The sequence below is a fragment of the Crocuta crocuta genome, unplaced genomic scaffold, assembly GCF_008692635.1.
Source record: "Crocuta crocuta isolate KB4526 unplaced genomic scaffold, BGI_CrCroc_1.0 scaffold29, whole genome shotgun sequence".
Taxonomy (NCBI): domain Eukaryota; kingdom Metazoa; phylum Chordata; class Mammalia; order Carnivora; family Hyaenidae; genus Crocuta; species Crocuta crocuta.
This window is the reverse complement of record NW_027533280.1, coordinates 3794267-3820693: the sequence shown is the minus strand read 5'-3', so window position 1 is coordinate 3820693 and position 26427 is coordinate 3794267. Positions and strand designations below refer to the sequence as shown.

The 26427-nt window shown below is 44.9% G+C and overlaps 1 protein-coding gene across 1 annotated transcript; it reads left to right on the top strand.

The window, feature by feature from the left end:
• Window positions 1-1005: 1005 nt before the first annotated feature.
• On the top strand, window positions 1006-26179 carry PSMD9 (proteasome 26S subunit, non-ATPase 9). The gene is given in 7 exon segments (XM_077747979.1): window positions 1006-1220; window positions 7904-8006; window positions 12916-12975; window positions 12978-13072; window positions 15182-15283; window positions 24758-24846; window positions 25478-26179. Coding segments are annotated over 7 exon segments (615 nt in total). The 5' UTR covers window positions 1006-1082; the 3' UTR covers window positions 25506-26179.
• The last annotated feature ends 248 nt before the right edge of the window (window positions 26180-26427 follow it).

Sequence of the window (26427 nt, the reverse complement as noted above, 5' to 3'; positions counted from 1 at the left end):
TTCTTTCCTTCAGATATAAATAAACATTAAAAAATAATAATAATATGGACAATAACATCATATAGTGACTTAGACAATAGCTCCGGTTTAAAAAAAAACAGCTCTTGTTTCAGATGAGTGGAGATCTTCCCACATAGGCAGCGCAAGAGTAATCTTCACTCTCCCCTTTTGACTGGGAAAAATAGTTTCTGCCAACATCCACAAATCCTTCACTTACCTGTTGTTACATTTTGGCTTTCCCTCAGTCTATCTCTCCCCCTCTCTATCCCCCAACCTCCTCCCTACTGCCTTTATATTTAGGTGTGTTTATGTACAGCTTTTTTCTAAACCACTTGCAAGTTAGTTACAGAAATTGTGATACTATACCTCTAAATAGTTCAGCATTCACCTCCTTGAATAAGAGAATTCTCTTATATAATTAGAATACCAGTATCTTTTAAAAATTTCTTTTTTTTTTAAATTTTTAATANCTCAGAGCCTGGAGCCTGTTTCAGATTCTGTGTCTCCCTCTCTCTGACCCTCCCCTGCTTACGCGCGCGCTCTCTCTCCGAAATAAATAAAAACAACATAAAAAAAAAAAGTCAGACGCTAAACCGACTGAGCCTCCCAGGCACCCCAAAAATAAAATCTTTTAAAAAATCGGGGGTAAGGTTTGAAGGTGTTTTGCAAAAGCTCAGGGCTGGGTAGATATGAAGAGCTGACTGCACAGAGTCAGCCTTGTACAGTGCTCTCGCACAAACACGTGGTAGGCGCTCAATAGATGTCTGTTGAATGAATGTGGAAAGCAAATGAGTCACCTAGAAAGAGATCATCCTATTGTGGCTGGTGACACTGCTTGTGAAGGACCTGGAATCCATTTCTCTCCATTGTGGTCCTTGTCAGTCACCGGAGGATTTTTTCCAGCAGGGTGTGGCTTCCGGCGACCCCGCCCACCTACAAACCACGCTTTTTATCCATCTTCGCGTTTGCTGGTGGCCGAGGAAGTTTGGCCTAGGGGCGGAGCCGTAGCCGTAGTCTCCTCCGGCGTCCGCAGCCAGGAAGCCGGGAACCCTGGTGTCCCCGATACGGCGCGGAGGTCCAGGATGTCGGAGGAGCAAAGTAGGCAGAGCGAAGGGTCCTCTCAGGCTGGCGCAGTGAATGTCAGCGACATCCAGGAGCTGATACGGCGCAAGGAGGAGATCGAGGCGCAGATCAAAGCCAATTATGAAGTGCTGGAAAGCGTGAGTGTGGGCTCGGGGTTCCCTGGCGGGCGTGGGGCGAGCCCGGGGCCTCTTGACACGGCACCCGGATCTGGGAGGATTGTGAGGCCGCGGCGGCCTGCGCTTGAGCTCTCAGCTGTGTCTCTTGCTCCCTGGGAAGCCCGAGGCGCGGCAACTGCGGCCTCTGTCGGCAGGAGGCAAATAATATCAGCAATGGAGAACCATCGGTGTTGGTGCTATAGCGTGGGTTTATGGAGCCCTTATCGTGGGCTGGGCGCTGTTTTAATTCCTTTACGTTGCTTAGCCCATTTAACTGTCGCAGCAACCTTTTGAGGCTCTTATTTTCCCCGTTTTAGCGATGACATTTTAAATGTGCCTCAGATCACAGAACTAATAAAAGTGCAGAGGCAGGGTGATTGTCACCGCCATCGTCAGTCCCTGTTGAATGTGTACCAGAGGCTCTGTGCTTTGCTGACCCGCTCACGTCAGAGCTTCTTCAGCTTCCATGGGTTTGGCAAGCACCGGGGATTTTGTTAAAATTTCAGTTTCTGATGAGCTCGGGGAGCGCAGGTGCTGTGTTTCTAGCAAATTTCTAGCTGTGTTTCTAGCATCAGCGATGCTGATGCTCCCGGTCTAAAGATCGAACTTTGAGTGACAGGCAAGGCTCTTTATCATTATTGTATAGGGAGGGAACCGATGCCCAGGGTGAGGCAAACCCTCCTCTAGGGTCGTGTAGCTGGGAAGTGGCAGTGGTGGGTCTAGTTCCCTGGTCTGTCTGGCTACCGAACTGATAGTTTTTCTTATGTCACTTAGTGTAAAGCCACAAATCAGTTTGCAGAGGAAGAATAAGTTAAAGATATCTTACGTAGGGTGGATGGAATGCATGTTAGGTGATGGGAGTAAGATGGAGACCTCATACAGAGGCCACGGTACCATTTTACTGGTGCTGATTATATGCCTGAAGAGTGTCAGTTTATGTGTATGTTATATCACAAAATCCACACAACCACCCTGTGAAGTTAGGATGTTACCCTGAAGCTCAAAGGGAAAGTCACTTGCTTAATGTTTCAAAATGAAATTCAGATCTCAGGCCTGTCGAATACAGAGCTTGTGTTTTCAAGCATTATGCTAACAATTTCCCAAACTTTAGTTACTTTCTGTGTCAACCAAGTTGCGGTATCCATTTACCTCCTGTACTGTTGTTCCCCTGGTATTTTTCTTTAAGTTGATGCACTTTTTCACTTAAATCAAGTTAAAAAATTATTTTTTGTTTATTTTTTAGAGAGAGAGGGAGAGAACGACCATGAGCAGGGGAGGAGCAGAGAGAGAGGAAGACACAAAATCTGAAACAGGCTCCAGGCTCCGAGCTGGCAGCACAGAGCTTGACGTGGGGCTCGAACCCACGAACCGCGAGATCATGACCTAAATGAAAGTCGGACGCTTAACCGACTAAGCCACCCAGGCGCCCCATCTTTAAAAAATTTCTAAAAATTTTAATGTTTATTTTGAGAGACAGACAGACAGAATCCGAATCAGGCTCCAGGCTCTGAGCTGTCAGCACAGGGACCAACACTGGGCTCAAACTCACAGACTGCGAGATCATGCCTGGAGCCCAAGTCAGATGCGCTTANGCTGACAGCTTAGAGCCTGGAGCCTGCTTTGGATTCTGTGTCTCATTCTCTCTCTGCCCCTCCCCCACTGGTGCTCTGTCTCTGTCTCTCAAAAATAAATAAATGTAAAAAAGTTAAGAAAATTTTTAAAAATGTGTATTCATTTTTTGAGAGAGACAGAGACAGAGCACCAGCGGGGGAAAGGCAGAGAGAGAGAGAGGGAGACACAGAATCCAAAGCAGGCTCCAGGCTCTGAGCTGTTACCACAGAGCCCAATGTAGGGCTCGAATTCACCAGTTGGGAGATCATGACCTGAGTCCAAGTCGGAGGCTTAACTAATTGAGTGTGTGTATCTAGGTGCCCCTAGNCCCCTTTTTTTTTTTTTTTTTTTTTGAAGTTTATTTTGAGAGAGAAGGAGCATGTGCGCGAGCGGGAGAGGGGTAGAGAGGGAGAGAATCCCAAGCAGGTTGCATGCTGTCATTGCAGAGCCCCATATGGGGCTCGAACTCAGTGAGATCATGTTCNAAAGAAATGTAACATTGATACAATACTATAATCTAATATAAAGCTCATATGAAAAATCTCAACAATTTCCCCAATAATGTCTTTTAAAGTTGCTGCGTGTTATTAAAAAAAAAATCTCATATCCAGTTGGGGATTGTGCATTGTACGTGATTATCATGTCTCTCTTTTCTTCCTTCTCTTTTTTTTCTTTCTTTTTTTTTCATGGGAGGGGACAGTGTTAGAAATGTTAGTTTATTTAAAGAAGATAATTGAACAAAATAAAGGGTTCCAAATGTAATCATTTCTTTTTTCTCTATAGAGATTAAAAAATACCTTTTTATTTTGAAAGAATTTCAAACTGACAGAAACGTTGCAAAGATGGTAAGAAGAGTGTTAGTAAGTATTTTACTCGGCATCACCAATTATTTACTTTATCACATTTACCTTATCATTCTCTTGTCTACAAGTATATATTTGTACTTCCTTTCTGAACAATTTGAAAGTAAGTTGCCTCTCTNAGGTTTACAAATGTAATCAATTCTTTTTTCTCTATAGAGATTAAAAAATACCTTTTTATTTTGAAAGAATTTCAAACTGACAGAAACGTTGCAAAGATGGTAAGAAGAGTGTTAGTAAGTATTTTACTCGGCATCACCAATTATTTACTTTATCACATTTACCTTATCATTCTCTTGTCTACAAGTATATATTTGTACTTCCTTTCTGAACAATTTGAAAGTAAGTTGCCTCTCTTGCCCCAATATACCACAGGGTGCATTTTTCTAAGGACGTTGTCTTATATAACCACAGCACTAGTATCAAAATCAGGAAATTTCACGTTGATACTACAGTACCCATATTTAAGTTTACCCAATTGTTTCAAGAATGTCCATTATTTATTTATTTATTTTTATTAAGGGAACTGGGATCCAATCCAGGATCACACATTGAATTTCATTGTTCTGTCTGTTTAAGCTTCAAGATTGCCTAGCTTGTGTATGTGTATTTCACAACACTGATCTTTTTTGAAGAGTTCAGGCCAGTTGTTTTGAAGAACGTTCTTTAATTTGTATTTGTGTTTATTTACATGGAAAAACATTTGAATGCTACATTGGTGATGGTGTGTCATTTTCAGTGCAAAATATTAGGGGGCACATGTTTAGATGTTAACTTTTATCATTTGGTTACACCAGGTTGAAAATTTGGAAGTTTATTCTGCTGTTTAGGCAAGTTGGTTATTGAAAGGGTTTTCTCAGTTGTCAAATGAGGACAATAACAACCTTGGGTGTTGAATTGATACATGTAAGGCACTTAAAACAACGTCTGGCACATTGTAAGTATTTGATAAATTATTATTATCATCGCTATTTTCACCAACATTTATTGAGGCCTTTTTAAAAATGTTTGANTTTCACTTAAATCAAGTTAAAAAATTATTTTTTGTTTATTTTTTAGAGAGAGAGGGAGAGAACGACCATGAGCAGGGGAGGAGCAGAGAGAGAGGAAGACACAAAATCTGAAACAGGCTCCAGGCTCCGAGCTGGCAGCACAGAGCTTGACGTGGGGCTCGAACCCACAAATCATGAGATCATGACCCTAGCTGAAGTTGGATGCTTAACCAACTGAGCCACCCAGGCGCCCCATAAATAAATTTAGTTTGAGTGAAAATTTTATAACTCGACAGCGTATGGAAAAAATGGGATTTTTTTTCCTTTAATATAAAATAAAAATGTATATCAGGGTGATATAATACGTTCGTTCCTTGTCACTAGCTACCATCACTGACTAAAAGCTTTAAACCTAAAGCCTTGCTCTATGTTTGTTTTTAAAAAGGGGGAGACAGCAAAAGCTATAAATCTCTTAGAATAAAGCATAGGAGTAAATTTTTGTGACCTTGGATCAGGCAAAGCCTTCTTAGATGTGATGCCAGAAGCACCAGCAACAAAAGAAAAAGTAGTTAAATTGGACTTTATCAGAATTTAAAACATGTGTGTCCAAAGACACAGTCAAGAAAGGGAAAAGGCAGTTTGCCAAATGGGAGCAAATATTTGAAGATACCTAACAAGGGATCCGCATACGAAGGACTCTTCCAACACAATACTAAAAAGGCAATAACTTGATAAAAAAAAACAAATTGGCCAAAGACCTTAACAAACCCCTCACCAAAGAAGGTCTATGGATGGCAAAGAAGCATGTAGAAAGAGGCTCCACGTCATGGGTCATCAGAGAAATGCAAATTAAAACACCTGTGAGGTGCTGCTAGGTATGTGTCGAAACTTCCAGCTCCAGATGCTGGTATGCTGTTGCAAAAGTAGGGCAGTGTCTTACAGAGCTACATGTTCTCTTACCGTACCATCCAGCAATTGTGCTCCACGGTATTTACCCAAAGGGGCTGAAAACGTGTTCACACGAAAACCTTCATGATGTTTTATAGCAGCTTTTCTCACGGTTGCCAAAACTTGAAGCAACCGAAAGGTGTTTTTTTTTTTAAGTTTATTTATTTATGTTGAGAGAGAGAGCGAGCGAGCACAAGCGGAGAAGGGGCAGAGAACATAGAGAAAGAAAGAGAATCCCAAGCAGACTCCGTGCTGTCAGCACAGAGCCCAAAGCAGGGCTGATCCCATCAACCTCAAGATCATGACCTGAGCCAAAATGAAGAGTCTGGCGGACACTTAACCGACTGAGCCCCCAGGCATCCCAACCAAGAGGTCTTTAAGTAGGTGAACAGATAAACATATGGTGGTACCTCTAAACAGTGGAATATCATTCAGTGCTAAAACTAAGGAAGCTAGCAAGCTATGAAAAGCTGTGGAGGAAGCCTAATTGCATATTACCAAGTGAAAGAAGCCAGTCTGAAAAGACTGCATTTGTAGGATTCCAGCCAGAATCTGGAAAGGCAAAACTGTGGAGACCGTAAGAGCCGAGGTTGCCAGGGATAGGGGTCGTGGGAGGGGTGACTAGGTGGAGGACAGAGGATTTTTAGGACATTTTTAGGTGAAAATACCCTGTGTAGTACTATATGATGGGTACATGTCATTATACATTTGGGCAAACCCATAGAATGTAAGACTCTAAGAGTGAAGGCTGAGGTAAACTATGGATTTCAGTTAATAACAGGAAACAGTAGATGTAACCCAGTGGCTTCCAGAAAGAAAGGGAGAGAAATGAATGGAATCTCCCGTCCTGGTACATATGTACCCTAGGCAGCTTTTCTGCTGTTGCCGTAATTACAGCCGTGACTCGTTACTTTCATGTGTATTAATTTCCTGGGGCTGCCATGACAAATTACCGCAAACAGGGTGACTTAAAATGACAGACATTTATTCTCTCACAGTTGTGGAGGCCAGAAGTCTGAAATGAAGATGTCGGCAGAGTTGGTTTCTTCTGGGAGCTCGGAGGGAGGATCTATTCCGTTTTCCTGTCCTAGTACCTGGTGGCTGCTGGCCATCCCTGGCTTGTGGTTAGATAACTCCACTGCCCTTGGTCATGGGATCTTCTCTGTGTCAAGGATCTCCCTCCCTTTTCTACAGGGATACCTGTCATTGGATTTGGAGCCCACCCTAAATCTAAGACAGTCTCATCTCAAGAGCCTTAATTACGTCTCCAAAGATCCTTTTTCCAAATAAGGTCACATATATGGGTCTGGAGGTTTAGGACTTGGGGCGTATCTTTTCGGGGCCACTGTTCATCCCACTGTGGATGTGCCTAGCACTGTGCTAAGCACTTTACACAGGTCAGCTCATTAATTTTCACAGCAAGTAGGAAGGGAGGTGAATGCCACTCTTCCCATTTTATAATTGAGGAGGCTGAAGCATGGGGAGGGTCCTAACCAAGGGCACCCAGATTGTACGCAGCAGAACTGAGATTCAAATCAAAGTCTGACTGCAAAATCTCTACCCCCATCACATGACACGTTTCATTACCTTTGTGCACTATGCTCTGACTTACGCAGGAAAAGTCTTTAAAATTTTAAAATGTATTGTTTTAAATAGGGAATACACGTCCATGGTCAAAATTCAGAGTCTACAAAAGGGTATGAAATGAAAAGTCTCTTCCCTCCCTGCCCCCCAGCCACCCAGTTCCTTTTCCCCAGAGGCACTTGCTATCAGTGTGTCCTTCTAGGGATGAAAAACCCTTTGAAATCCCTTTTAGATCTCTTTTTACTTTCAGAAAGAACCAAGGTCCTGCCACAGCTGGATGCCCTTTGGGGTTTTCACTCCCCTCCAGCTTCCAAGGCCACCAACCAGGCATCAGCTGCCACATGAAGGAGCGTTTGGAGGGGTCCAAGAGGCTGGCCTTGGGGATGAGGCTCAAAAGTCTTTACTTTTATCTGCACTGTTCTAACTTCAGAAGAGGAAACTGAATTCCTGCATTACTTGTGTTATTAAAAAAATCAATAAAAATATAGTGCCCCCCCACCCCCCCTTGCTCTGAGGGTGGTTGAGGGAGTGTGTGGGGAAGTACGCGGCCTGTGCTAAGTGCTCAGCATGTGGCAGCTTTCATTACTCTCGCCTTTATGATGGCTGCACAGGGAATGAGGTCTGGAGGACTTTGTACTCGTGAAGTCTTAACCGTGTTTCTCCCCTCCAGCAAAAAGGCATTGGGATGAGCGAGCCGCTGGTGGACTGCGAGGGGTACCCCCGCTCAGATGTGGACCTGTACCAAGTCCGAACTGCAAGGCACAACATCGTCTGTGAGTGGCGCGTGCGGCCGTTCCCGAGGCTGAAGGCACACAAGTGAAATGTCCCTGTTCCGCAGTACCTGCTTCCCTCTCTTCTGCCTTGATGCGGTCATCTTACCCTTCCCCCATCGAGGGACTCAGAACAGAGGAACCAGTTTGGCCTCTAGGGTTCTAAATTTATGGTGTCGTTTTTCATTTTGTTTTTAAGGACTTTGCTTCGCTGTGGAAACGTTTTTGAAATGGTAATAGAAGCCCAAGTCAAATATCGCTTACAGTCCTAATCAGAGCAGTTATGTATGAGCTGGTAAGCGTAGGGACCTGAGTGCGGTCACTCACACAGAAGTGCTCCGTCCCTCAGTGCGGACGTTTGGAGGTTGGCAGTGCAGGGCTGGCCGTCCCATCCCGGACTCTGCCATCCTTAGGACATGTCTAGCATTAGGGTCACTGTGTCCGTGTGCCACGCAGGAAGGAAGGGAAGGAGGAGAGTAAGAAGGGCCAAAGGTCCTTAGCCAGCTCGCGCCCTCCCTTTAAAGATCCGTCCTGTGGGTCCCACTCCTACCTTGCAGCACTGATTTCTGCTTTCCCCTCGTAGGCCCCTCTGCCTCGAGCCATGTTGGGGGATGTACCCCATATGGGCATGTCACGATCCTAAATAAAATCATTTATTTGTTCATAGTTGAGGAATAGGTGGAGAGTAGAGTTTGGGTGGTGTATCGGTTTTCTGTTTTCTGCTGGAACAAATTCTCACAGACTTAATGGCTTCATATGGCACAGATTTACTGTCTTACAATAAGAAGGTGCCCAAATGGGTGTCACTGGGCTAAGATGGAGGCGTCGACAGGGCTGTGTTCCTTCTGGAGGCTCTAGGGAAGAGCCCATTTCCTTATCGTTCCCAGCTTCTGCAGGTGCCCATGTCCCGTGGCTTGTAGCCCCTTCCATGGTCAAAGCCAGCAAGGTCATCTCCCAGCCTCTGGTCCCACCGCCCCACTTCTGTCTGTACTGTCTGCCTCCCTCTTTCACTTACGAAACCCTTGTGGTCACACTGGGCCCCCCATCTGGGTAATCCAGGATGATCTCCCCATTCAGTGTCCTGAACTTCACCACATCTGTAAAGCCCCCTTTGCCATGGAAAGTAGCATATTGGGCAGCTTCTGGGGACAAGGATGAGGCCATCTTTGGGGCCCATTATTCATCCTGCCAAAGGTGGGCAACCAGCAGCCTCTGCCACAAAGTCATTTAGAGGGGAATTTGTCATGCACATTTTTCACTCAGTGACCTCCGGTTTACGTGTGTGAATCTCAGCTCCATCCTCAGCACGTTGTGGTACAAGGCTGAGCTGCTCACTGGGGCCGTGAGTAACTGCAGGAGATACCGCTCGGGCTGCCCACCATTCCTCAAAGCTGCAGTGTGATCCCAGGACAGCTTCTTAAATTTTTTTTAATGATTTTATTTATTTCTGAGAGAGAGAGAGAGAGAGGGACAGTGTGAGCAGGGGAGGGTCAGAGAGAGAGGAAGACACAGAATCTGAAATAGGCTCCAGGCTCTGAGCTGTCAGCACAGAACCCGATGCGGGGCTCGAACCCACGAACCGTGAGATCATGACCTGAGCCGAAGTCGGCTGCCCAACCGACTGAGCCACCCAGGTGCCCCCAGAACAGCTTCTTAGAGTGTCGCTTTTCCTCGAAGGTTTAGGGGAAGGAAGCATGCCATCTTTGTATTGGAAGATGCAAATGGAAGATGCAGGGTAGGGAAAGGCCATGTTAAGACAATCAGACTGAGGGAAATTTGGGGCTTTTGGCTAAACCCTTAGACTCCCCAAGGAAGTGGCCTGCTTTCCTCAGCAGTTAGGATTCTGGGGGAAATTTGAGAAGCGGAGCCTATGGTGTGAGAGAAGAGGGCGCTGACTTAGTTTTGTCCGGGTGGTTACCTAGATGTTCCAACACCATTTATTAAACAGCCTATTCTTTCTCCATTCATTTGAAATGCTAGCAGTATTACACAGGACATTTTTAGACGTATTTAGGTCTCTCTGAGTTTTTTGCGCTGTTCTATTGATATATCTCTTTGCTAATATCACACTGTCTGTTTTTTTAAGTTTATTTTTTTAGTAATCTCTACACCCAACTTGGGGCTTGAACTCATGACCCCTGAGATCAAGAGTCACATGCTCTTCTGACTGAGCCAGCCAGGCACCCCCATGTCACACTGTCTTAATGATTTTATTATATTTAAGAATCTGGTTGTGGGGCCCCTGGGTGTCTCAGTCAGTTAAGTAGCTGACGTCGGTTCAGGTCATGATCTTGCAGTTCGTGAGTTCAAGCCCCGCGTCGGGCTCTGTGCTGACAGCTCAGAGCCTGGAGCCTATTTCAGATTCTGTGTCTCCCTCTCTCTCTGCCCATCCCCTGCTCATACTCTGTCTCTCAAAAAATGAATAAACATTAAAAAAAAAAACGAATCTGGTTGAGCAATGCTGATCAACCTTTTGAAAAACTATTTATTTATTTATAAGTAAAATTTTTTTTACTTAAATTTATTTATAAGTAAACTCTGTACCCAACATGGGGTTTGAACTCACAACCCCGAGATCAAGTCACATGCTCTGCCGACTGAACCAGCCAGGTGCTCCTCTTATATTTTTAAAAATGGACTCTGGGGGCCTGTATGGCTTAGTCGGTTAAGTGTCTGACTCTTGATTTTGGCTCAGGCCATGATCTCATGGTTTGTGAGACAAAGTCCCGAGTAGGGCTCTGCCCTGACAGCACGGAGCCTGCTTGGGATTTTCTCTCTCCCCTTCTCCCTGCCCCTCCCCTGCTCATGAATGCTCACCCTTTCTCTTTCTCTAAATGACCATTAAAAAAAATTTTTTTTGAAAATGAATTCTATTTTTTAGAACAGTTTTATATTTACAGAAAGATTGGAAAAATAGGACAGAGAGGTCCCATGCAGTCTCCAGCTTTCCCTGTTACTAACATCTTATTATTAGTACCCTGAATTGGTTACAGTGGCAAGTTTATTTTTTTGAACTAGGCTTTGGAAACATTTTGTCCAAGAGAATAACTTTTTTTTGGAATTCTGATTAGAATCGCAATAGATTATAAATGAAGTTATGCATTCCATCACCCAGCGGCATCTATATGGAATACTTCCCGAGTGCCAGGCACTGCGAAGGTTCTGGGGGGGTCCTTGTGGAGTTTACTGCCTGGGGGGTCTTTTCTAGTCAGAGAGTGACCGTATATTATACGGACACTATTTTAAGTCTTCCCTCCCAGGTATATGTCTCTATTTACTCAAATCTGGGTTCTTTTGTTGTGTCTGCCCCANCCTGTATGGCTTAGTCGGTTAAGTGTCTGACTCTTGATTTTGGCTCAGGCCATGATCTCATGGTTTGTGAGACAAAGTCCCGAGTAGGGCTCTGCCCTGACAGCACGGAGCCTGCTTGGGATTTTCTCTCTCCCCTTCTCCCTGCCCCTCCCCTGCTCATGAATGCTCACCCTTTCTCTTTCTCTAAATGACCATTAAAAAAAATTTTTTTTGAAAATGAATTCTATTTTTTAGAACAGTTTTATATTTACAGAAAGATTGGAAAAATAGGACAGAGAGGTCCCATGCAGTCTCCAGCTTTCCCTGTTACTAACATCTTATTATTAGTACCCTGAATTGGTTACAGTGGCAAGTTTATTTTTTTGAACTAGGCTTTGGAAACATTTTGTCCAAGAGAATAACTTTTTTTTGGAATTCTGATTAGAATCGCAATAGATTATAAATGAAGTTATGCATTCCATCACCCAGCGGCATCTATATGGAATACTTCCCGAGTGCCAGGCACTGCGAAGGTTCTGGGGGGGTCCTTGTGGAGTTTACTGCCTGGGGGGTCTTTTCTAGTCAGAGAGTGACCGTATATTATACGGACACTATTTTAAGTCTTCCCTCCCAGGTATATGTCTCTATTTATTCAAATCTGGGTTCTTTTGTTGTGTCTGCCCTGTGGGTTGAGTACCAGAGTCCCAGGATGCCTGAGGGCCTCACCTTCCCTCCAAAGTGACAGGGGCAGAGGAACCAGGTCAGGTAGCCACATGTGCCCACAGGCAAGGGCTTCTGGAAAGCCTGAAAGTCTGTGACCCACTAGTGTCAGGGGTGGATTGACGGGCAGTGCTGGTCGGCGGCTCCGGCCTCTGAAACCCCTCAGAGGGAACCTTGGGAGTGACCTGGCTTGAATAAGGGAAATAGAGGAAATTGTTTTTAGGTTTAGGAAGTTATTAAAATGTCAACCACTGTGCTGCACTGGCCTGCCGCGGTGACTTACTCACTGGCATCCTGGTCCACAACATTTTTTTTTTTTAAAGTAATCTCTGCACCCAACGTGGGGCTCGAATTCACAACCCCACAGATCAAGAGTCACATGCTCTTCTGACCGGGCTGGCCAGGCACCCCAGTCTGCAACAGTTTGAATTAGCCATCAGTACTGAAAAAAATCAGAGGTTCCTAATTTCCAGCTTTTGTCCTGTTAATGTCTCCGAGACCCAGCATCACTGGCCACGTATTAGTAGACTTAGGCATCGTTGTTTCTCCTGGAGGAATTCGGTGAAAAGTAAAGAGGGACGATTCCTCTGCTCACCGTGTAAACCTCAGTTGAAACGGCGCTGCCTTTGGGAAATCTCTCATCTCCTAGACTAGCAAGGTCAGGTCCTGGCTGGCCAGCCCTCATCACGATCACCAGATGTTACTGTAATTACTTGTTCCGTGGCTGTTCCCTTGCCGGACTGAGTCCTGTGAGGGCAGTCCCCTGTCTTGGCCACACGCTTGTCTGCAGCCCCTAGTCCAGTGTCTGGCCTGTGGGAAGTGCTTATTCCAGTGAGTGACTGTGGGAGTCTCGTGTTCTCCGCTGTCTTCCTTGTCCCCTGACGCGGCACTCCCCTCCCAGGCCTGCAGAACGATCACAAGGCGGTCATGAAGCAGGTGGAAGAGGCCTTGCATCAGCTGCACGCTCGAGANGTCTGGGCCAGAGCGAGGGCCTCCGCCTGCCTCGGGCCTTCGCCAAAGTGAACAGTATCAGCCCTGGCTCCCCCGCCAGTATCGCGGTAAGCCAGAACCCGCCACCAAGACCCGTATCCGCAGAGTGCCGTGGGTCGGGTAGCCTGGGCTGGGGGTGCAGGCGGTGTGGGCCACTGAGACCCGTACCCGCAGAGCGCCGTGGGTCGGGTCGCCTGGGGTGGGGCTGTGGACACACAGACCCGCCGTCTCTCCATGCTGCAGCTTCACTTGACCCACTTAGGCAGCAAGCGCTGGCGGAGCCCTGGGGGCCCAGCCCTGGGCTGGGGTCAGGGTTTCGGAGAGGAGTCTGTCAGTCCCAGCTGCCCACTAAACTGATCATGGAAAGGCCTGGGACACAATGTAGAAGGTGATAAATATTCCAAGAGCGGGAAAGAGGATCTCTTGTTGGGCTTATTTTACCTGGGCTCTGAGTAACAGACACGAATGACAGTAGTAGCTGGCATTTACTGAATGCTTGGCACCGGCTGTCCTGCCGAATGAGTCACAGATCTTACCTGGTGTATTTTTAAAAGTTTTAAACAGCTTTACTGAGATACAATTTACACAGCATAAAATGTACCCACTTAAAGTATATGATTCCCCAGGGCGCCCGGGTGGCTTAGTCGGTTAAACGTCTGTCCTCGGCTTAGCTCACGATCTTGCAGTTTGTGAGTTTGAGCCCACATCGGGCTCTGTGCTGACAGTTCAGAGCCTGGATCCTGCTTCAGATTCTGTGTCTTCCCCTCTCCCTGCCCCTCCTCCACTTGTACTCTGTCTCAAAAATAAATAAACTTAGGGGTGTCTGGGTTGCTCAGTCAGTTGAGCGTCCAGCTTCGCTCAGGTCATGATCTCATGGTTTGTGGGTTTGAGCCCCGCGTTGGGCTTGGTGCTGACAGTTCAGAGCCTGGAGCCTTTTTCAGATTCTGTGTCTCCCTCTCTCTCTGACCCTCCCCTGCTCACGCTGTCTCTCTCTCTCTCTCCTAGAAATAAATAAAAAAAAATTAAAAAAAAAATTTTTTTTAATGTTTGTTTTTGAGAGAAAGAGAGAGTGTGAGCAGGGAGGGGCAGAGGGAGAGGGAGACACAGAATATGAAACAGGCTCCAGGCTCTGAACTGTCAGCACCAAGCCCAACGCGGGGCTCAAACCCACAAACCATGAGATCATGACCTGAGGTGAAGTCGGACGTTTAGCCGACTGAGGCACCCAGGTGCCCCTCCTTTCCTTTTTATGTCTGACTCATATTTCATTGTATGGCTGCATCACAGTGTTTCTATCCATTCGTCAGTTAACATTTGGTTTCCATTTTTTTGACGACTACAAAAAATGCTACTCTGAACATCATGTTCAAGTTTTCATGTGGATGGGTATTTAATATTTAATCCCATGGCCACCTTCCAGGATAGACAGTAATCTTTACCCCCATTTTACCCCACGAATAAAAGGCCTCTGAGCCCTGAAGTAACTTGTGCCCAGGGCACGTAGGTCCTCAGCCGTGGAGCTGGGTCCTGAAGGCGGGGCCTGCCAACCGACTTTAATGATCACAAGATGGTAAATTACACAGAAGCTTTGTTGCCCTCGCTACCTTACCCACAGCATCAGGCACAGGCTGTGCTTGGCCTGAGACGGATGGGAGTTGAAGGAATGAATGAGTCCTGATCTGTGTTCTTGGAAGGAAAGGGTCACACTAGCCCTGGGTCAGCCCCGTGTCTGTGGCTGATTGTCTGGGGACCTTTAGGTCTAAATTCTGTAAACTCACGTAAACTGGTCTAAATTCTGACCCCTGAACAAAATAGGCTCAGACTGCTCTGCCTCTTCTTGCCCCTGAACCTGGGTCAGGACCCCGGAAGGCGGCATTTGGTTTTTCCCCTCCTTCTTTAAGGCCTGTACAACCCTGGCTTTTATCAGACATTGGGCAGATCTGGGCCCCTTTTACTAGATCTGTCCCAGAAGGAGCTGCAGGAGGAAGCGGCCCACTTATCCACCACCCTCCTGTGTGCGGCAGCGAAACCCTGACCTCCTTGCTTTGTGCCCGGCGTCCTCCCCTGTAGAAAACAAGCTCGTGGCATGGACGTTAAGATTGGATGTGGAAGGGTAAAGAAAGCCAGCAGCACATTTAATCTCCACCCTCGTTTTCTATTTTCTCTTCTCTGTCTAGGGTCTGCAAGTGGATGATGAGATTGTGGAGTTTGGCTCCGTGAACACCCAGAACTTCCAGTCTCTGCATAACATTGGCAGTGTGGTGCAGCACAGTGAGGGGGTGAGTCGGGAGTCAGATCTGGTCGGCAACCCTGGAGTTGCCAGGGCCAGGAATCGCCGCGGGGGTCTTTGCTGCCTTCAGAGAGATGTTGCTCAGTCCCAGGGCCTTTGCACTTGCTGGAATGTTTTTTTTCTCCCTTAGGCCCATCCCTCATCTTGTACAGATGATGCCTGTCTAAGGCCTTTGCAGCCACCCTATCTAAATACCCCTCCCTCCTTCCTTTTTTTTTTTTTAATAATGTTTTATTTATTTTTGAGAGAGAGAGACAGCATGAGCAGGGGAGAGTCAGAGAGAGAGGGAAACACAGAATCTGAAGACAGGCTCCAGGCTCTGAGCTAGCTGTCAGCACAGACTGATGCGGGGCTCGAACCCACAAACCGTAAGATCATGACCTGAGCCGAAGTCGGACGCTTAACCGACTGAACCACCCAGTCGCAACGCCCCCCCATCCCTGCTTTCATTCAGCAGTGTTTCCTGGAGGTCTTTTCATTTCCACCTATCTTGCTCTTTTACGCTGTTGCATAGCACCCTATTGTGTGAGTGGACCCCAGTTTGTCCATCCCCTGCCTTACCAGTGGACATTCGGGTTATTAGTGGTTTTTTACAGGCATGAACGGTCATATGTTCTTGTTCACGTGCTATTTCTTTTTTCTTTCTTTTTTCTTTTTTTACATTTTATTTATTTTTGAGAGACAGGGAGAAACAGAGCATGAGTGGAGGAAGGGCAGAGAGAGAAGGAGACACAGAATTGGAAGCAGGCTCCAGGCTCTGAGCAAATGTTCAGCACAGAGCCCAATGCGGGCCTCAAACCCACGAACTGTGAGATCATGACCTGAGCCGAAGTCAGATGCTTAACCAACTGAGCCACTCAGGTGCCCCCATATGCTACTTCCTGACATAGATACCAGAAAGTAGAGTTACGGGCTCTCGGTGTATTATACACAGTTATAGTAGGTAATCTGAAAAAGTTTTACTAATTTGTACCCCGACCAGCAGTGCATGAGTGCATCACATCATCGACAGTACTCTGCATTACTTTTAATGTTATTGCTAAAGTGGCATCTTATTTTAATTTGTTATTTCCTGATAGCAGTGAGGTTGAGTGTCTTTATTTTTTTAAGTGTATTAATGTTCATATTTTTATTTCTGTGGATTGTGTGTTTATATTTTTTTCTCAATGGGGTATTTGTCCTTTAAAAAAATGATTTAGGAATTTTTTTTTAACATTTCTAGATATTAAGCCTTTGCCTGTTTTCACATTGCATAGGTTTTCCTGGTTAGCTCCTTGTCTTTTAACTTAGTTTATAGTGGTTTTGATTAATTGGAAATGTTTTTAAATTTACTTACGTATCCATTTTGTTAAATTTATTAATATTACAGCATATTCCCTGCCAAAACCATACTTGGGAATTTCTTTTTTTCTTATATTTTAAGAGAGAGCACACGCACATGCGTGTGATAGCAGGGGAGGGTCAGAGGGAGAAGGAGAGAGGGAGTCTCAAGCAGGCTCCATACCCATTGCTGAGCCCGATATGGGGCTCGATCTCACAACTGTGAAATCATGACCTGAACTGAAATCAAGAGTCAGACGCTTAACTGACTGAGCCACCCTGGCACCCCATACACCTGAGAATTTAAAGAAATAAGGGGTGGGGTGCCTCGCTGACTCAGTCATTAGAGTGTGTGACACTCTTGATTCTCAGGGGTTGTGAGTTTGAGCCCCATGTTGGGTGTAGAGATTGTTTAAAAATAAAATCTTAGAAGAAAGAAATATGGGGCAATACACAGTGACAAAGCACTATTCATCCAGTAGTACGTTAGCACTTGATTCATGTGCAGTTGAACAATTCCAGTCCTTGCAAATATAATAAGTGTTGGGACTGCAGAATGGCTGCAGTCTTCCAGTCTGGTGTTAGTACGCATTTAAATAGCATTTCCACCTGATCATCTCCTCTCATGTCTCAGTAATGTAACTTCAACTGAAGTTACCTTGCAAAGATCTATACTTTCCACGAGAAATGTGGGTTTTCCAAAGTCCACAGAATTCTGTTATCTACTAAAGTTTTTAGTTCCCATATGAAATCTTCAGTTTAACCAGCAGTTCTTGGTTTGTCCTGTCCCCACTCAGGTGGTTGGCTGTGCTGCTCATCCGCGTGTAACTAGCCAGGAGGCAGGCATTGGGCTGAAACCCAGTTGGCTGGTGCCTCTGCCCCAGCCAGAGGTCAGGCCTTCATGTCTGCACTGACACCTTCATTAAGTCTGTGCTTGTATGGAAGTTTAAAATTTTAATTTTGCCAAATTCATCAGTTGTTGCTTTATGGCTTTAGCATTTTGTGTCTGCTTAAAGTTCCTCTAATACTTCTAATCAATTTTTTAAGTTTTTCTTTTCTTTTTTTTTTTTTAATGTTTTATTTATTTCTAGGAGAGAGAGAGAGAGACAGCGTGAGCAGGGCAGGGTCAGAGAGAGAGGGAGTCACAGACTGAAACAGGCTCCAGGCTCTGAGCTGGCAGTCAGCACAGAGCCCGACACAGGGCTTACGTACAAGGTATTGTGAGGATATTTGTTGTATATACAACAATGGGATTCTTTAATTCTGTCCCATTGGTCTGTTGTTCTGAACCTTTCTGGGGTTCCCTGGAACAACATTTGTTCATTGTCAGCTTCTGTTTAACCTCTTGCCATAAAGAGTGTTATATTAGTGTTTATTGATGAGTTAAAAAAAAATCACTGTAAACCTAGCAGCTTAAATTTATTATCTCTCAGTTTCTGAGGGTTGGACATCCAGGAATGTTTTAGCTGGGTGGTTCTGGCTTAGGCTGTCGTGAGGTTGTAGTCAAGATGTTGGCAGTAGCTCTGGTCATCTGAGGGCTTGACTGAGCTTAGAAAATCTGTTTCTGGGGGCGCCTGAGTGGCTCATTTGGTTAGGCATCTGGCTTCGGCTCAGGTCACGATCTCATGGTTTGTGAGTTCGAGCCCCACATTGGGCTCTGTGCTGACAGCTTAGAGCCTGCTTCGGATTCTGTGTCTCCCTTTCTCTCTGCCCCTCCCCTGCTCACGCTCTGTCTCTCTTTCAGAAATAAACGTTAAAAAATTATTTTTATGTTATTTATTTATTTAATTTTATTTTGAGAGAAAGAGAGCGAGTGGGAGAAGGACAGAGAGAGAGGGAGACACAGAATCTGAAGCAGGCTCCAGGCTCTGAGCTGTCAGCACAGAGCCCGACGCGAGGCTTGAACTCACAGACTGTGAGATCATGACCTGAGCCAAAGTCGATGCTTAACTGACTGAGACACCCAGGTGCCCCTAAAAAAATTATTTTTAAAAAGTGTTTCCAGGATGCCTCACTCACATGGCTGTCAGCTGTGGGTGAGAGGCTTTCGTTCCTTGTCCCCTGGGCCTCTCCAAAGTGCTGCCTGAATGCCCTCGCAACATGGTGTCCGCTTCCCCCAAAACGAGCCGTCCAAGAGACAGCAGAGAGGAGGCAGTGGCGCCTTTGACCCAGTCTCTGAAGACGCACATTACCACTTTCACTTCATTCTGTTCATTAGAAGTGACTCACTAAGTCCAGCCTTCACCTCTTGAATGTCAAAGACTTTATGGGCATGTTCTGGAACCACCATTCAGAGTTTACGTTTTCTCTGCTTGCTCAGTTACCACTTGTCTAGTTTCTGTTAGCTTTTCATTTTGGGGCCATCTCTCATCTGTACCATCTCCTTCCGTTTTATTTATTTGTCCCATGTTCCTTTGCGATCCTTTGCTGTCCTGTCTTGTCAGTGAGGTTCCTAGAGGCGGTGTGGTTGTAGTTTCATTCTGTTGTGTTTACCCAGAGACTCCTGATTTTTTACTCCTTTTTCCTGGAGTTCCCTGTGTTATGGTTTCCTTATGTCTCGTGTGGACCTCGGTGCACACACTTGAAAGCTCTGCACTTGTCTGGGATCATTCTTACTGGTTTGTTTTGTAAATATGTCTCTTTTTTTCTCAAAGAGGGAATATAACATGTGTTTAGGGTAGAACCAAAGAAAACGTAATGAAAAATCTCTGTCTCCTCCGGAGGTAGCCACTTTCCGGCTGTGTGTCTTGCCGGGGTCAGTCTGTTCATATACCAGCATACAAAGCACTTGGTTATTTTGATTAAGGTGTAATTTACCTACAGTGAAATTTGCCCTTTTCAGCATGCGGTGCTGTGAATTTTGACCCATGTACATAGTCTAGTAACTGCCACTGGAATGAAGATACAGAGTCTGTCATCTTCCCCAAAAGGGCCTCATGTTCTTTTGCGGCCAGCCCCTCCCCCAGCCCCCACCGCACACACCACTGATCTGTGCTCCATCCCTGTAGTTTTACCCTTTCAAGAATGCCTTGTAAATGGAACCGCACAGTATGTAGGGCCCTTTAAATCTGGCTTCTTTCACCCTGCATCCGACACCTGCGATTCTTCTACATCACACGCATGCCCATGTGTAGTTCACTCCCATTTATTGCCGAGTAGTGCTCCACCGTGTAAATGAACGCCAGATTGCTTACCCATTGACCAGCGAGGGACATTTAGGTTGTTCCCACTTTTTGTTGATTAGTGATAACAGCTGTTGGTTTTGAGTCTGTCTTTTCTGGTTAAATATATTCTTAAGCTCTTCATAGATCTGTGAATCCTTTTTTTTTTTTTTAATTACAACTGAGGTAAAATTGACGTATAACGTTATGTTAGTTTTGAGTGTACGGCATAACGATTTGATATTTGTATACGTTACAAAATGATCATCATAATAAGTCTAGTAGTTAACATCCATCACCGCAGTTACAATTTTTCTTGTGATGAGAACTTTTAAGATTTACTCTCACAGCAACTTTCAAATATGCTATACAACGTTATTGTGTACCGTAATGCATGGTGACTATAGTTAATAACGTCGTAAATCCTTCCTTACAAAAGTAGTTATTGAACATTTTTAAGCAATAGAAACATTTCTTCAAATGAACTTTCTTGGGGAATTCTGATGTATCAGATAGAGAAGCTGAGCTGCTGGGGTTGGGACACCTCACCCCCTCAGGGCCCTGGATCCTCCTGGAACCAGAGTCCAGCTTGAGAATCAAGGGTCCACTCTGTGTCTTTAGAAAAATGATTTTAAAAAACCCCCACCATATTCTGTTGTTAGACATTTAGGTAGTTTCCAATTTTAGGGAAACCTGGAAATGAACACTCTTGTAGCCCAGTCTCTGTTTCTTTTGATAACTTCCTAAAGCTGACTTTCTGGATCAGATGCCTGTATTTTCAAAGGGAAAAAAATATGAAATTAAAAAAAGTCATCTTTATTATAAACAGCGTTTATTTTATTGAGCTGTAGAAAGGAATGGAGTGCCGGCCTGCTATAATGTGGATGAACCTTGAAAGGTTTTGTGGTAAGTGAAAGAAGCCAGACACAGAGGGATGCATATTTGAGAATTCCACTTGTGTGAAGTGTCCAGAACAGGCAGCTCCACAGAGACAGGAAGCAGGTTGGTGGTCACCAGGCTGAGTGGAGGAAGGAATGCACAGTGACTGCTAATGGGTGCGGGGCTCCTTTTGAGGGATTAGATAGTGGTAGTGGTTGTATGAATGTTTGAATATATATATATATTATATAAGTATATATATGTAAAAAATACTAAAATGCACTGTATTGTATACTTTAAAATGCATTTTATTGTGTGTGAATTATATGTCACATAAATAAATAAAAATAATGCACTTTTAATGTAAAAGATTTTGAAGAAAGACTGCAAGTCCTGAGTCTCTCCCTCCCGAGTCCCCTCCCTGCTCCGTGTGAGTGCTGGCCAAGGTGCAGGCCCTAGAGCGGGAACAGCCCCGATATACAGAGGGCCCTTGCCTCGGGAGCACTCTGGTGGGGAGACCAGCGTTAATCCAAGATGATTATATACTCTCATGAGTATTATGAAGGAAAAGACCGATGAGTTGAGGACAGCAGTGATGGGGGTTAGGGTAAGGCTCCCGAGGACATGACCTGTGAGTGTTAGAAGTTGATCAAGGCTGGACACTGGCGGGGAGAGTTGTTTTCCTCAGGGTCATGGCCCTGAGGTGGGAGGGCTGGAGAAGATGGTTGGAGCCCAGAGCGAGGAGGAGAGAGGAGAGAAGGAGGAGCAGGTCCGGCAGGCTGGCGGGGGCCAGAATGATGAGGCCCTGTGGTCCCTACGCAGGATTTAGTTCTTCTTTCCTGAGGAGCAGTAGAGAGCCATGCACACTTGCGAGCCGAGGGTAACAGTTGTAAGCAGCTTTGTGTCTCAGAAAGATTTCTCCAGATGCTAGGTAGAGAGCTGATTGGAGAGCTGATTGTTTTAGCGGCCTGGTCAAGAGGTGATGGTGGCTTTGGTGAATGGGCTGGAGGTAGAAGGAAGTGGACAAATCTAGGAGACCTTTAGGATGGAAGTACATAGGCTTTAATATGACCCCCAGCCTGTGTCAAGGATGATCTCTGGGTTTCTAGTTTGTCTAGGGGTATCATTTCTAGAAGCGAAGCACATCAGTGTATCTCTCATATTTCCTAAGTGTGAGTAAATATGTCTATAGTGATTGCTTTTTAAAAAAGACAGGGGCGCCTGGGTGGCTCAGTCGGTTAAGCATCTGATTTCGGCTCAGATCATGATCTTGTGGCTCGTGGGTTGAGCCTCATGTCATGCTCTGTGCTGACAGCTTGGAGCCTGAAGCCTGCTTTGGATTCTGTGTCTCCTTCTCTTTCTATCCCTCCCCCCCCCGAAATAAATAAACATTAAAAAACTTTTAGAAAAAAGGCAAACAAGACCTACCCCAAATCCATTCTGGATTTCCCCCTACCCTTTGGGGATTTCCATGTGGGTACGTATCTACCTTCACCATTTTCCATTGCTTGGTCTACCATCTTTCATTTAACCAGCCCTCCAGACAGGACATATAGGTTGTTCCCAGGGTATGACCATCACCAACAATGGTGTCATGAATATTCTTGTCTTGTGGGAGGGTTTCTGTCTGAGAGAGTTCTTTTTTTTTTTAATGTTTTATTTATTTCTAGGAGAGAGAGAGAGACAGCGTGAGCAGGGGAGGGTCAGAGAGAGAGGGAGTCACAGACTGAAACAGGCTCCAGGCTCTGAGCTGGCAGTCAGCACAGAGCCCGACGCGGGGCCCGAACCCACGAACCGCGAGATCATGACCTAAGCGAAAGTCGGACGCTTAACCGACTAAGCCACCCAGGCGCCCCTCTGTCCGAGAGATTTCTGGAAGTGGAATTACTGGGTCAAAGGCAATGCACGTTTATCAATTTGATAGATGTCAAAATGTCCTCCACAAAGCTGGGATTAGTTCACGTTTTCTTGAATAGTGTATGTAAGGGCTTGCTTCTTGACCCCTCTCACCTGTGTTATTTATTGGCACTCTCATTCTTTGACCATCTGAGTGAAAAATGACATCTTTTTGTTTTTTGTCTTCATGCTTTATTTTGTCACATTTCAGAGATTACATTGATAAATCTGCCCTAATTTTAAAAAATTGTGGCAAAATATACATACCATAAAATTTCCCATTTTAACCATTTCTTTTTTTTTTTTTAGTATTTACTTACTTTTGGGGAGAACCCACATGGGGGAGGGGCAAAGGGAGGGGGCGGAGGATCTGAAGCAGGCTCTGTGCTGACAGGCTGACGACAGTGAGCCTGATGCGGGGCTCAAACTCAGGAGCCACGAGATCATGACCTGATCTGAAGTTAGCCACTCAACCAGGTACCCCCATTTGAACTGTCCCTAAGTGTACAGTTCTCTGGCATTTAAGTACATCCGTGTTGTTCTGCAACAATCCCCTCCATCTGTCTCCAGACATTTTCTGCTTTCCAAGCTGAAACTCTATACCTGTTAAACACTGACTTTGCATTTTCCTCTCCCCAAGCCTCTGGTGATCAGTAATCTGCTTTCTGTCTCTATGCATCTGCACCTGTCATCAGTGGAATCAGATGGATTTCTTCTTTTGTGGCTGGTGGATTTCACTTAGCATAATGTCTTCGTAGTCCGTCCATATTGTTGTGTATGGCAGAATCTCCCTCCTCTTTAAGGCTGAAGGATACTCCATTGTATGGATAGACCACATTTTGTTTATCCATTCGTCCATTGATGGATCCTTGGTTTGCTTCCATGTTTTGGCTATTGTGAATAATGCTGCTGTGAACAAGGATGTACAAATATCTGTTGGAGTCCCTGCTTTCAGTTCTTTGGATAGATACCAAGAGGGTTCATTGTAGGATTATGTGGTGATTCTATTTTCAGTTTTCTGAGGAGTAGCCACCCTGTTTTCCACGACAGCTGCACCATTTTACATTCTCTTGCAGCCGTGCACACGATTTCAGTTTCTCCACATCCTCGCCAACTCTGGTCATTTTGTTTTTGGATAGTGGCCATCCTAATGGACATGTAGTGACACCTCATTGTGGTTTTGATTTGCATTTCTTTAATGACTAGTGATGAGGAACATCCTTTCATGTGCTTTTTGGCCATTTGTTTATCTCTTTTGGAGAAATGTCTTCTCAAGTTTTTTGCTTAATTTTTAATTGGGTTGTTTGCTGTTATTGTGAGTTGTAGGGGTTCTTTATAGATTCTGGATATTAATCCCTTATCAGATATATGATGTGCCAATATTTTCTCCCATTCTGTGAGTTACTTTTCACTCTGTTGGTAGTGTCCTTTGATGCACAAAAGTTCTAGATTTTGATGCACCTTGTTGTAATTTGTAAGTTTCCTTGGTATGCTTTTTAAGTTTTTTACATGAAAGGAATACATACATATAGTAAAAATAAATTGATGGTTTGGAAAGATATAAAAGTAAATGTCATCTTTTACTCCAAGCTCCTAGTGCTTCTCTCTGCAAGTAATCACTGTTAACAGTATTTTTGTATGTCTTCCAAAAACCTTTGTATGCAGGAAGCAATCTATATGTCCTTTTAGAATGTATATTGAGGGGCACCTGCTGGCTCAGTCCATAAAGCATGCAACTCTTGATCTCAGGGTTGTGAATTCAAGCCCCACGTTGGGAATGGAGCCTACTTGAAAAAAAAAAATTAAAAAATATATAAAAGTAAAAAAACGAAACAAACTTATATTCAAACAGGTTCGTATTTTGCTCGTTTTGTTTTGTTTTTACCCAAGCTGCTTGACTCACTCTGCCATATTTGAATACCTTATTGAGGGATATTTTAGGTGTTTTCAGTTTTTGGATTTATAAACAGTCCCAGAATGAACACTTTGTTCATACATCTAATCTTGTACTTTTGTAAAATGTATCTTGTAGGAGGCTTTTAAAGATTNCCACGTCCGCCACATTCATGACAAATGCCGGGTTATACTTCATATAAGCACCCTTACCAACCTGATGTGCAAAAGTCAGTATCTCGGCATTTTAGTCTGAATCTCTTTGAATTCTAAACAGGTTGAATATAAAGTGAGCAAATTTATTTTCCTTTCAGAAGCCCTTGAATGTGACTGTGATCCGCAGAGGGGAGAAGCACCAGCTTAGACTTGTCCCGACCCGCTGGGCAGGAAAAGGACTCCTAGGGTAAAGTATCATTTCTGTTCATTCATAAGGCAACTGTCGGTTGTCACCTAGATGTTTGCCAGATGTAAAGCCACAGGGAGGAGGTGGGGGCCCCTGGGAAATGACGGCCTTCCCTGGATTGCCCGCAGAAACTCTTGATAAATACTTGTGGCAGGAATGAGATTGCAGGTCTGGAGGTAGAGGGAACCCTGGCCTCTCTGATTCTTTCATTAACTGAGCATTTGCTTTATTTTATTTATTTTATTATTTATTTATTTATTTTTAAATGTTTTATTTATTTCTAGGAGAGAGAGAGAGAGACAGCGTGAGCAGGNGGGTGGCTTAGTCGGTTAAGCGTCCGACTTTCGCTTAGGTCATGATCTCGCGGTTCGTGGGTTCGAGCCCCGCGTCAGGCTCTATTTTATTTTTTTTTAATGTTTATTTATTCATTATTGAGAGAGAGTGTGTGAGGAGGGAAGGGGCAGAGAGAGGGGGAGACAGAGAATCCAAAGCAGGCTCCGTGCTGTCAGCGCAGAGAACCAGGCATTTGCTTTAAAAGAGTGTCGGTGAAACACTCAGAGGGCTCCCTTTCTGATCTTCCTAAATGGGGCCGCTAAGCTTACGTTGTTCCTTAATTCTGTTTTTCTTCCAGCTGCAATATTATTCCTTTACAGAGATGATTGTCCCTGGGGAACAGTAATAGGAAAACATCTTCCCTTGCCCTGGATTTGGGTCTGGTGAGGATTTCTTCCTTCTCTTCTCTCCCCGAAGCTTAAGGATCTGGAAGAGGCTGGAAGCCTGAACTGGGTGGTGGAAACACTGTGGCCTCCCAGCATGATCTCTTGGGATTAAGACACTGTTAACTTGATTTGTACTTGGCATCTTTTGCAAATTAGCCCATGATCCTAAATGGGAGCCGTCTGGGTTGTGGGAAAATGGGCGGGAGTTTTTCTGGCAGGTGCTGATATGTCTTTATTCTTTTAGGACTTTCCCCCCAAATAAACACAGGTTTATAGTACTGATATGACCATGTTATCACCCCAGCTGAATTTCTTGAGGGAACCTCTCAAACCAAAGCTCAGACAGGAATTAGAACATAATTATAGAAAGTTGGGCAAGGGCGCTGGCTGGCTCAGTCAGTGGAGTATGCGGCTCTTGGTCTCAGGGTTGTAGGTTCAAGCCCCACGATGGGTGTAGAGATTACCTAAAAAAAAAAAATCTTAAAAAAAAAAGTGGACAGAACAGGGGCACCTGGCTGGCTCGATCGGTAGAGTATGCGACTCTTGATCTTGGGGTTCTGAGTTCAGGCCCCACATAGGGTGTACAGCTTACTTAAAAAACAAAAAAACANGAATCACTGGGGCTTGGGGCTGGGGGTAGGGAGCATCATTCACATTCTCCTAAGCTGAAAGCACCGAAGAGTTTTCTGCATCAGTGCCTTTGTCTGGCATCCTACCAAGTTTCCCTTTAGAAACTTCAGGATGGCCACGTGTGCTGTCTCTGTGAGATTCCGAGAGCCACTTTGAAATGATCCCAGTCGCATTGAACCAAGCTGGTTCTGCAGAAACATTTTGTGATCAGAACAGCAAGATAATGTAATCT